At 40.5% G+C, this 12820-nt stretch overlaps 1 protein-coding gene across 1 annotated transcript in view; it reads left to right on the top strand.

Moving 5' to 3' along the window:
* The window catches only part of LOC140951574 (structural maintenance of chromosomes protein 6-like), a 41631-nt gene extending 29387 nt beyond the window's left edge, over positions 1–12244 (top strand). The window contains exons 24-30 of the mRNA XM_073400857.1: positions 2484–2621; positions 3468–3583; positions 3974–4073; positions 4213–4371; positions 8585–8737; positions 9783–9880; positions 11677–12244. Of these exons, the coding sequence (XP_073256958.1) occupies positions 2484–2621; positions 3468–3583; positions 3974–4073; positions 4213–4371; positions 8585–8737; positions 9783–9880; positions 11677–11770 (858 nt within the window). The 3' untranslated portion in view covers positions 11771–12244. The remainder of the gene's footprint in view (positions 1–2483; positions 2622–3467; positions 3584–3973; positions 4074–4212; positions 4372–8584; positions 8738–9782; positions 9881–11676) is intronic.
* The last annotated feature ends 576 nt before the right edge of the window (positions 12245–12820 follow it).

Below are 12820 nucleotides of genomic sequence, written 5' to 3'. Positions count from 1 at the left end.
GATTTTTCAGAGACCATAGACCTTCACTGACTTTGCTGTTAAAACAAGTGGTAAAAGGGTATTAAAATGTGAGATCACCTCCCTGGGCTTGCACTGAAAGAGAGTATGGGTAGTAGGACACATTGTTCATTTCCCCCACCCTTTTTATGCCAAGAGACCTGATTTTATAACCCTGATTCACTTCAGTTAGCATACAGAATTAAGTTAGCTTTTAAACTTAGAAAGATGGAAAAACTTGGGGAAAAATTGGTGGTACCAAAAATGTAACTACAGACTGCTCTTCATCAACCTTCACAGCCCAAACAGAAACCCTGTTCAAAACTCTAAAGGGTGAAATGGTCACCACCCTAACTCAGCAGCACATACCCATCTAGGCCAAATAAGCCAAGGGTAGTATGTAGAAAGAACTGCTGAGGGGATTGGGCTCAATTGACAATAACTTCTTTTGATGGTTGATAAAAAATTAAAATTTTACCTTGTTTATTTTACTTGTAAATCAGATTCATAACTTACACAAACAATTGAAGTTGTACAATTTTCAAGGTCCTTCTGATTCTCTTTATAAACTTTGCAAAACATTTTCTTTTTTCTGTTTCTTGTACTTCAGTCCTTTGAGGGATTTTCTCAATGTATACTGAGCATACCCCTCTCTGATGTACTCACTCTTATTAGCAACTGGATTAACCTCTTGTCCCCACACTCAGATTCAAGTATAATTCAAAACTATGGGGTAATTTTTGTACAAACAATTTCAAGGAAGTACTTAAAACCGAAGTCACTACCTAATATAAAACTACTAAATACGGTATTGCTGTTGGAGCTATTTATTGATTATCACTCAAACGATATTCCAGTGAAGGTTTTGAAGATTCAGTAAGCCCTTCCCTGCAGCCTTTTGATATTAAAAATAGCTTATACTGACAGACCCAGTATATTTGAAGCAAAGTGATTGGAACATCTAACCTGGCTTGTACTAAATTAGCCCTGTATTCTGTATTTACGCCCACAAATATTTGTTGTGGCTCCCGGTGTACAAACAAACTTACGAACAGCGAAGTACAAAATTGGTTTAATGAACATTCCCATATGGCTGTTGCAAGACTCATACTATAATGAGCTCGTACCATATGTTTAGGATAATGCAGAGAGTTCTTAATACCACCGTAGGTGAAAAAATATATAAGAGATGGAGCAGGCTGCCCTGAGGCTGGTCGCTCGAAAATTCACGAAGCTTATAAATAACTGAACTTGCCAAGGTGCCGAATCACGATGAGCGAAGTCACTCATGAACTGTTCATACATCACGCCTCCTGATGTCCAAAAATTTCATGAAAAAAGTTCATGAAAACCTTTTCTTGATGTTTGGACGCCGTAAAACGTAAAACCGAGCAAAAACTCATCATCTTTCCATGTTCGCATTCTCCGCCATATTTGTTTTGAAGGAAAATTGGTACTCAGTCTCACTCGGCCAAATTTCTTAACTGGGGCGATCATGTAAACTCGGTTCCAGACCTCGCTGCCAACCCCCCCTGACAAAAACGATGCCATCCGAAATCGGATTATCCGCTTTGACAAGTGACGCATTTTTCACCCAAAAAACCCAATAAACAAACCAGCCATGAATAAGAGAACACTCTTGATAGCAGCTGTATTTCATTTTGTACATCCAGTGGAAAAAGACAGTTAAAAACGTCACAAGTTGACTCAAAACTCTGTCAGCTTCAGCTGTCAAAGTAAACAACTTTCAAGATGCTGCATAAATTTTACACATGAACTCACCTGTCAAATTTTAACCAATCAGAGCATAAAAATTGGACGTGGAGCGTGATCAACACGTGACCATGGTAAGAAAAAGTCTTCCCCGCCTGTATTTAAAAAAAAACTGGCTGAATTTTTGCGTCGGAGGTCAGTTTGAAATCAAAATCGTAATAGTGCGGGGCGATACTGACATAAACACAACATATTTGTTGTGAATTTAAAACAAAAGTAAACGTGAGCCTGCGATCATTTGAAAACGAGTAAATTGTCAGCGGAAAACTTCAAAAAATACTCGACCTTGATGGGTCGACACCTGAGCCCGCGATACGGTCAGGTGATAGTGGTCAGCGGATACCCTGTTTTGACAGCTGTCAATTGATGACAACATTGATGAGCAATCAGCTTTCTCCTGGGCTCCCAAAGTAGCTAGAAAGTGTGAGAGTAAACATTGGTATGCCTGTGGTGCGGACGGACGGTCGGTCGGTCGTTCACGTGATTACCAAATTTCCTGGGATGGGTAGATTTCCTTAGCTATGGGGCTCCGCCCACGCGCGCGCGCGTGGTGCTCCGCTATTAAGAAACGGGTTAACCGAGACTACTGACATCTTAATATTTCCACATTACACTTTTTCTCCCTTCTATTTGCTGTTCTCTTGTTTATATCGCTTAAATGCGTTGTAATGCCACTCTTAAGGCAAGTTACAGAATAACGTTTTTGACCACAGAGCCAGCAACATGAAATTGAGGTTCAGATTGAAACACAAAAGGGCCACAGAAAGCACTATGAGAACCGTCTGAGGGAGCTGCAGAATTTGATCAAGAAAGCTGAAAAAGAGCATGAGAATATGAAGAGACTTGTACAGGTGAGTTTTCTTATGTTAAAACCATTTTTTCATTCTATTTAGCATGGTATAATAATTGAAGACACTGATTTTACCTTTCCTACCAGCTAAGAGAGCACCATTTGCGCGAGGTCATCCAAGCCTTGTAAAATTCTAGTCATTGGCAGGGAAAGAGCAGTGTCTCTTTCCCCACCTTCTTAACCTCCTCTTCTTAATCCTGAGTATTGGCCTATGCCTAACCATGGGATCGAATCAAACCTGCAACCTCTGCTCGATTTACTTTTTGTAGGGAACAACTGTGTAGCGTAAAAGCCTTTGTAGAAAGTTGAGGGGATGCCTGAAATTATACTCCTTTTTAACTGGTAGTACTCGGATTGTTTCCTGAGTCGCCTATGACAATTAATTAAGTCATCTAATGACTAGTCCCTCAGGAAAACTATTGTTTCCAAAAAAAAAAAGGTTTCATGGAAACAAAATTGACCAGAATTTTTTTTCAGTTTTGTTATGTAGTCCACGACTTATGAAAGTAAATCCCATCGAGATTGCAGTATATTCTCCACTCAGAAGCATTAATTCAGGAAACAGTTATTGGGATATCTCTATGGCTGGCTGCTAATTTGAAAACAGGCAGTGCTAAATACGAGAACGTGATTGGTGATGGTAGTCTCTGCGGGATCTACTCTATGTAACATACATCTTTATCTGCCTTTATTTAACTTAGATGTAAGGAAATTGGACACGCTGATATTTTTTCCATGGAAAACGAGTGAGACTTGTGTGACTTCTTCACTACAAACATAAATCAGTTTTGCTGTTACAGTAGCTTCCAAGATAAGGTTAAGAAGTATTTCCTTATTCCTTTTGCAGGAAAAGACCGAGCAGGCCTGTCAATTTTGTGATCGAGTAAATACCAGGAGAACTGTCAAAAACTTAGAATCTGAAATAATCCAAAAAACAAGGCGAATACAGACAGAAGAAAAAAAGTAAGTTCATTGTTAGTTTAACCTTATTAGCTCTTGTGATTTTTTGGTGTGATGGTCGTACAGGTCTTCTTGACTTTACATGATCTGCTCTGCACTCGTTAAGTCTGTTTTGAAATAGTAAGCACTTGATCTTTTAACTCGTTATAGTGACCAAACAAAAAATTCACAATGAAAACAAATTTTGTTTTGTTAAAACCTTAGAAGGAATATCACTATTCAAAAGTTCTGTCAAAGAAGTTTAGTTTCAATTGTAACACGCTAGGAATTGATCCAAAGCGTAAAGAAGTAGAGTCACAAATAACCTGACCCTCAATTAGGCAAAGAGAGAAAGGCGTTAGTGTGCATTTAATCCAGTGTATAACTGAAAGAAAGCTGCGTGTCTCTGTCTAGCAAAGGGAAACATGAAGATATCACAAGAGAATACTTCGAAGCTAAGACGCGGTATGATAGCATTATGGATTCATTGAAGAACTTAAAACGATATAGCAAGGTAAGTATTTCTCTTGCCTTAATGTTGAATAACCCTTCTTTGGCAAGAATTATTTCTTCCTACGTTTCCTCATTTTAAAGACCAAACTAACGTTCACCAGGTCAGATGGTAAATAACGTACCCTTGTTGTGAATTGCAGCGTTTAAAGGCAGTAATGGAAGATAGGGCGAAAGCGTTTATCAATTACCGTCACTACATTGCTATACGTGCCAAGTACTTTTTCCAAATGATGCTTTCTCAGAGAGGTTACAATGGCAAAATGGTATTCAATCATAACGATGAATCTCTTGCACTTCAGGTTGGTTCAATTCTGATTCATAACTTACATATTTTAGTTAACTGTAAGAATATTAAATAATGGTGCGAAGGCAGCAGTTACATATAAATAAACAGCAAGGCAGGCGTGAGTCTTCCAACCGAGAAAAAAATTGGCAAGGCACATTTTGCTGGAGAACGCCTTTGAAAGCAAGCTTATAACGGACATTTGGTGAGTGGGCTATCTGCAAGGTCACAACGGAAAACCAACCTGTAACCCTTGGGTGCTCTACTTGCCCTTTAAAGAGGATATATCTACGTATACGGCTCATGCATAGGGACAAAATATTAGAAATAAGGAAACAGTTGGATTTCCGCATACCCAAAGACTTTGGAAGGATTTCGGATTGTGCAAAAGGAAGCCGGCAAACAAACAAAAGACCAGACCCAAAAACTGTCCACAAAGTGCTTGCGCTGAAGAGGATGGATTAGAGAAAGAATACAAGAAGTAGAAAAGCAGCCAGATGAAAGAGCAAAGACCAATGTCTGGAACTCTACCAAGATGCCATCGAACGCAGCTACTTCGTCGCAAAGCTTGATGTTTCTGAAAATGACATTCATATACTACAGGAAGTTTTTGCCACAGTTCAAAAGACGTTTGGAATCCTGAGGCTACAGGCCGTACACATTGACCACCAAAGGACTTTTGGGTACACTGGATAGACAAGCGCTTGTAATACATATGATGGGAAAAGGATTTGGATCACAGGAAGTCTTCCATGTTACCGAAGAAGGCAAAGGTTACGTAGTGGACAACACATGCAGCATTGGAGACCACGTTTGCATCTGGACGATGCAAACGAAAAGGTACAACAAATTGGTCTCGCAGTTCGAAACCCAGAGAGGTTTGGGAAGCTTCAGAGGCCATATGGCAGACAATGCCAACTCCCCCAACAAGCATCTTCATACGACATTCGAGTACCCCAAGGTGTAAGAACGAAGCTGTACCAGAATCGAGTGTTCTGTGTATGCGTGTGAAGACGAGAGACTATCAACCGAAATGCATAATCATAATTTCTCTTCAAGATCAATTGTTATCTGTTGTAACAAGGTGGAGGGGGTCAATACTTACAAACTTCTTGTGGTACTTACAAGTGACGATCTTAGGTGGGTCCATCACTTTGAGTACATTTCTAAGAAGGCTTCTAAGCATCTCTACTCCCTGAGGATTATTAAGAGAGTAGGAGTAGCTAGTGATTCGATTTTGAGGGTGTATTTAACAACTATATGACCTATTTTAGAATATGGTGTACTTTTACTGCAATGAGGTTAATAAACGGTCTTTATTTATTTATTTAGCGAGGTGCGACCCCTCTGGAATTGGTCTACACAAGGCAAATGTCTGTCTGTAGTTAAACAGCCTATGAGGCAATGGATAACTCTACCAAACAGCTTGTGCTGCTTCTTCTTTCTTGCAGACTGGCCGCAAAACAAAATTTACATGGCTAAGGTGACCTTATGAAAACATGAAAAATCCAAGGTTTCATTGCTACTCAAGGAAAATTGTGTCTGGATAGAAAAGGGCTCACAAAGAGCCATAGAATGGGTGGCTGTGGATTTTGGCCTTTTTTTGTTGCCCTTTCTTTATTGCGGAGATTTTAGAAGTGAGCCAAGAGGAATAAGTTTTGTCAAAGCTTTGCTGCTACACCAAAAAAGCACCAAAAATACGCACATCGAGCAAGAAACCAGATTCACCAACGCGCACTAAACCCTAGCGATATTCTACATCCAACCGAAATGTCGAGTGGGTCTGGCCATCAAAGAAAACCCAAAGGTGTCGAGAAACCTCTGTTCCATCTGGACGAGGTGCCTGAAATCACCGAAAAACGTGACCTATCCGCCTTGTTGCCGTCCAAATGAAACCTTCTTAAAGAGATTTTTGAAAGGGAGCAAAGGGTCGCGTGGAGAGAGGAATTCTATAGAAAGCAACCACAAGAAACAAATAGTCTTTTAAAAGTGAGAGCGGGAAGAGATGCAGGACAAGCCGCGTCTGGGAGAAACCGCTCTGGCCAAACAAAAATAAAAATGCAGGAAGGTCACCCAATTCATGCCCAATGCCCAATACCTTCGACACTTTCCAAACACCCAATGGAAAATCCTTGGGTACAAACCCGCGAGATAAAATTCGATGGTTGTTTTGGAATTAGATGGGTTGGGTTGGGGGGGGGGGGGGGGGGAAGGGGGGGAAGACAAGGTGTATTTTTGCAACAAGTCACCTTACAAAAACTTCTAGTGGAGAGTAAAGGTATATTTCAAACGCGGAGTGATCTGTCTTTCTTGTCAACCGACAAAATAGAACTACAAATCGGAATATGACCACAAAAAACCCTCTATACAACCGATGGTTTTCGGATCAAATTGAACCCCATCGCTGTGGAATAAAAACCCACCCCTAACCTTTTGGAAAGCGTGCAAAGAATGTTGAAAAGGTGGAAGACCAAAGTCAACTTCTCGACGAATACCTCGAAGGCAATGGAAGGCTCCAAGAACTCGAGAAATGCGCCCATCACAACCCTAGAAATGGAAGAAACTCAAGAGTTGCGAGACCACGTATTTGCAAATCTTGCGATTTCTTCTATTCCTTGGGTTTGCATTTCTCGAATTCCTCCTTTTGGAACCTTCTTTTGCCTCCGAGATATTCGTTGAGGAGTAGTCTTTGGTCATCCACCTTTTGGAGCATTTTTTTTCAGCCTTTCCAAAAGGTGTGTTGGGTGTCTTTTCTAGGGCAATGGGATTCCAATCGATCCAAGAACCATCAGTTGTATAGAAGGTTTTTTGTGGTTCCATTCCCATTTGTAGTTCTGTTTTAAGGGGTTGGCAAGAAAGACAAATGCGCAGCATTTGGCATGTATCTGCTTTCCTCTAGAATTTCCCGAATTCTTGTGTCCACGCTAGCCTTTGCTCGCTTAAAAAATCTCATCCGAAAGGTTTCATTTGCACCCCAACAAAATGGATAGGGTCACGTTTTTCGGTGTTTTCAGGACCCTCCTCCAGCTGTAAAAGGTTTCTCGACACCTATGGGTTTTCTTTGTTTGCCAGACCCACTCGAAATTTCGGTTGGCGTCAGAAAATCGCTAGGGTGTAGTGCGTTTTGGTGAATCTGGCTTGGTGTCCTGCTAGATGTGAGGATCGTCGGTGCTTTCTTGGTGTGGCAACGAAACTTTGACAAAACTACTTCCTCTAGGTCCACTTTCAAAGTCTCCGGCAACAAAGATCGGCTGAACGACAAAGGCCAAATTCTCAGCCATCCATTCTCTGGCTCATTGTAGGCCTTTTTCTGTCGCGCCACAGTTTTCTTTTCCTGTTATCATACGGGCACCCCAAGCCATGTCGATTTTGACTTTTTGCCAGCCTGCAAGAAGGAAACAAGAGTCCAAGCTGTTCGCAAGAGCTATGCATTCCCTCGTAAGCAGTTAAACTACAGACAGACCTTTGCCTTTCTAGAGACCACTTTCAGCTTGGTCGCACCTCAGCTGCTGTGGTCGAAACCCCTTCACCTTCACACGCGTACATAGAAACCTTGCTTCGGTACAGCATCGTTGTAGCACCTACTTGCACATCGTATGGAGATGCTTGTTGGGGCAGTTGGCATTGTCTGCCATATGGCCTCTGAAGCTTTACCAAACCCTTTTCGGGTTTCGAATTGGGAAACCACCTTGTTGTAGATCTTTGTATTCATCGTGCAGTTGCCCGTTTCTAGCTAGATGCAAACTCTGTGTTGTCCAGTATGTAACCTTTGTCTCTTTCGGGAAAATGGAAGTCTTTCCACAAAATTTGATTAATTTTATACACTAGGGAAAATGAAAGGAAAGGCAATATAGTTGGGTTCATCGAGGGCGACAAGAGATCGTATCAGTTAAGTTGTATCTCCTTTGGCCTTTGCTCTACTAGAGAACTGAGTATTGGCGAAGTGTTTAAGTCGTAAACAGAGCGAAAGATCAGATACTTCATCCATCCACTGATCGCTCAAGGATATAGGGAACGTTTCTTAGACTCGGTATTAAAATTCTCAAACACAAGCGAGGTGCACGAGGGTAGTATGCGTATATTCATTTTGCTTGATTTTGTTTTTCGTCTCCTTGATTACTTTTTGGTCGTGGTAATATTTATCTTTCAAATTGGCAAGTCTGGGCGCGTTACTTTTCTTGAAACGTCTGGCCGATGTTGTGATAACTAGTAAGTGTTAACTTTTCCAGGTGAACGTCGAGAGTGGCACCAAACGTGTTGCCAAGGATACGCGCTCGCTTTCTGGTGGCGAGCGATCCTTTTCTACCGTATCGTTCATTATGGCTTTGTGGGAGGCAATGGAATCACCTTTTAGATGTCTTGACGAATTTGACGTTTTCATGGTTAGTGCGATAGGGAGTTGGATTCGGTTATTAGGACATTAAAGGAACTGTGTTACTAAATTTATCAAAATTCCTTTAGTGGGAACTGACTCCAAACTTGGTGGAACTTAAAAAACTGGTTCAAACATGAAAAAGGGTATAAATAAGACAGCAAATTCAAAAGGAGGCAAAAAAACAACAAAAAAACCTGAAGAAGATTGAAACGGATTGCAATTGAGAACTTGTTAGCCGAACAGTTTTTCAAACATGTTTGTTCGCCACGAGGCTCTGATTTTGTCACTTGAGTCATAACTAAGTTCAATAGCAAATAAAGACGCGTCAGTGGCATTATGAGCAAAATGAACTCGACAGCCGTGACACAGGCCTTTTAATATCAAGCCATCTTCCGAATTTGTCACATTCGGCGTAACCTGTACAGTTTTAATCATAAATGTCTGTTAGTGTTCCGTCAGTTAGTAAAACACACCCTGTCGCGATTGTTAAAAAGATTAAGAGTCACTTTTACGGTAAACTAAATTGTCAGTTTGTACCCTTTGACCCCACTTGTCGCCAACTGTTTATCATATCTGCAGGAAAGTAAAACGTTTTAAGCCAGTTTTATCCGTAAGAATTAATTTTAAACACTTTTCATTTCCTAATGTTACAAATTTTCAACTTGAATTTGGCTTTCACCGTATCCTGATTCTCAATCTGTCTACAGTGGAACCTCGATATAACAAAGTGCCAAGGGACTGGCAAAATTTGTTCGCTATAACGAGGTTTCCTTATATCGAGGTCCTTTTTCATGTATTTTACAATTACTGGGGTAAACAAAGTCGTTCGTAATACTGAGGACTTCGTTATATAGAGGGTCGTTATATCGAGGTTCCACTGTACTTTCTTTTTCAACTTTTGGTGGGTTTGGGAAATTGGAAGGAAGAGGGGAAAATGCACTAATTTTTGACGTGACGTGGTAGAAAAGAGCTCTCTTTTATGAAAAAGGTAAAACTACTCTGAAACCTCCGAGCGTGTGAGGATGTCTTAATGTCTTTTTTGTCTTTGGTAGGACATGGTAAACAGGCGAATTAGCATGGAAATGATGTTAAAGGTGGCCAAAGAACAACAAGAAAGGCAATTTATCCTTCTTACTCCTCAGGACATGAGGTAGGTGACCGGCGTGAAATGTCATCGTTAAATACTACTTATTAACCGAGGCTGAGGTGTTAGATTTGCCTGTAAGGACGGAACAGAAGAGCTTAATAAGTTATATATGATATGGCCTGTTTAGCGCTATTCTGAAAATGAATGCAGTCGAACCTCTCCACAACGGCCACCTTGGGGACTGAAGAAAGTATCCGTTCTGGACAGTTGGCCGCTATGGGAAGGTAGAGGTGTAAATATGACCAAATTATTTTAGGGAGTACAACATGTTGATCATGCTAAGCTCATGCTTACTGTATCCCATGGTGGTAATCCAATTATAAATAATATATACAGATAAAATATACAAATAAATTGGAATAATGTTTTGATTCAAAATGTTAACGTGACAAAACGAGCAAGTTCGCAACATTGGCTCTAAGTAGCGTAAACAATTTATGCTTACCGCAGCAGCATAAATAAAAAAATCGAAGAAGGATTGCCGCGATTAATCATCAACGCGCCATACGAATCACATTTCATGGCCAGTCTTGACTTTTTCATCAGTCGCTTATTTTTCTGGCCGTTGTCGAGAGGTTATTTTGACAGTGGGGGACACTCTTTTGTGGTCGTTGCCGTTTTAGGGAGGTGGCTGTTGTTGAGAGGTTTAAACAAGAGCCAATGTGTGGATTATCCACCGGGACAAAAAAATTACTTGCCGTTCTGGAGAGGTGGCCACTAGTAGGGGTTCGACTGTACAATAAAAAACACCGGAGGTAATTTTCAACATCCGCTCGTAAGAGGTCATTCGAGGTCGTGCTTACTGAAACGAAACGAACCTAGCGATGCAATCGAGTTTCTTTGTCAATGAGAAGTTCTGACCTGAGCCCGCGATCGTTAAAAAACCAATAACTGGTCAGTGGATAACATAAAGGACATGTCACTTCAATGAATTTACACGTAAGCCCGCGATACAGTCTGTGACACTGGTCAGCGGATAACACTTTTTTTTGACAACAGTCAATAGGCCTTTCGCATTAGTTGATCACATGATCAACTTTCGGTAAACATGAAAACAGTTCGCTTTTGAAAAAATTTTGTTAGCACGAGCTAAAAGAGCGTATTAAAATTACGTAACCTGTTAATTTTCAGCTTTATATTTCAAAAGTAGCGTTTGCAACGGCCGCCTAAAATTAGAAGGATTAGGATGAGGAAAACAACTCTTGTCACCCAGTGTCGCCAGTGTCCGTATTAACGGGGTTCGTCTGTAGACAATTGATAACTAAGGTGCAGACAGACCGTATATAGAAATAGTCAGACAGAGATGTTTTTTAAGTAACAGGCAGGAGAAAGCAGAATTCAAATGAAATGCATTTCGTGTTATAGTCGAAGATAGCTCTTAGGTGTAATGTCTTAGCGGTGAAATGGAAAAGCCGTCTTGTGTTGCTTGCGTTCTCCTCACAGCTTCAGAAGATATCATTTGCCTTTGTTTCGCAGGGAATGTAAGAGACAAATACTAAATCAGCTTCGTGAAAAAACAGACGTAAAGAGGCAGTGTTACCATACACATGTAGAATGCGAGCAGTCTCTCTTTTGACGCGAGAAAAGAGGGCAGCAGTCACGCGTGTGGTCATTTTGTCTCGCGCGTTTCACCTGACCGACTAAGGAAAAAGGGAGACTGCTCGTAGTCTATGCGCATGCGAATGTGCTTGTGACAATTAGCGGTACTGCTTAATTGCCAATACTGTTTTGATTGTTTCATATGGCTGTTGCTTTAGGGACGATTATTACCTGTTAACCAACTACTTTTTTATTTTCAGTTCCATAGGACAGAGTAAAAGAGTAAAGATATTCAAATTACAAGATCCCGAACGAGGACAGACAACCTTAAACTTTCAAGCGCCCGATCCATAGATCTGCGTCCGTCTAACCAGAAGCATATCACTCCCAAATCCTCTTATTACATGGTTTTTTTTTCCAAGTTGTTGTTCAAAAAATTTATTGGGAAATCAATTATTTGGCCAATTGGGGGGTCATTAGAGTTTTTAATAATCAATGCATTATGTAAATTACGTTCAAGATTTTTACAGAAAAGTTTACGGTGAAAGTTAGAAGACAAGAGTATAGTTAAAGAAAAAAAAATAATGGCACAAGGTCAAAGTGAATTTCAATATTTGTTGATGTTACGGAACATCATCCTCAAAATTTGTTTGAAGCAAGCAGTAGTTAAGTGCTTTTGACAAGCCGTCTAGAACCCTTGCGGAAAGGTCGGTATTAAAGTAACATGTTTGCATTCAGATACAGACGTTAACAAGTAATATACTATTTTTACGATATATGTTTTATAATAAAAGCAGTTGTTGCCTGACTGTATTTCAACCTGTTAAAGTAGCCGTCTTGTTTTTGTTGTACGACATGTGAAGAAAGTATCCCTATCCCGGGTTCTGCAAGGTTTTTCCCCTTCCCTATTTCACGGGTGTAGCCGAGTTGACACAAGAATAACATAACAGCCTACGTTCGATACAGCTATTTCGAGAAAGGTTGTCGCGAAAAAAAGCGCACTCGACAATCCTGAAAGTTAGTATGGGATATGATCAATACACTGTTCCTGACGCTGAAACTGTCAAACCTACTTTTCTTGTTTTTTCTTTTCGCACTCACAAACATACGTCTATGGCCTTTCGCGTCATTCTTTCAAATTTGTTTGAAGAACAGTGAACTCAAAACCACCAACAATACCTTTCGAGATTGTTGCGCGAGTGTTAGCCACACAATCACTGCTCTCATTCAGATGAAACCTCTTTGGCAGTACCTTCAATTTAAACTTTGCGTTTTTCAGCATTTAGAAAAGGAAATTTGAAAAATGGGTTGAATTTTGATTTTGGCCATCATTGTAGAGATTCCCGACAGATGGTAATGGATACACAAAATCAAACTCGACAAGCAAACTTAACTCGAGACGCC

This window comes from Porites lutea, chromosome 1 (genome assembly GCF_958299795.1).
Source record: "Porites lutea chromosome 1, jaPorLute2.1, whole genome shotgun sequence".
NCBI lineage: Eukaryota > Metazoa > Cnidaria > Anthozoa > Scleractinia > Poritidae > Porites > Porites lutea.
This window is presented reverse-complemented; position numbering and strand designations above follow the sequence as displayed.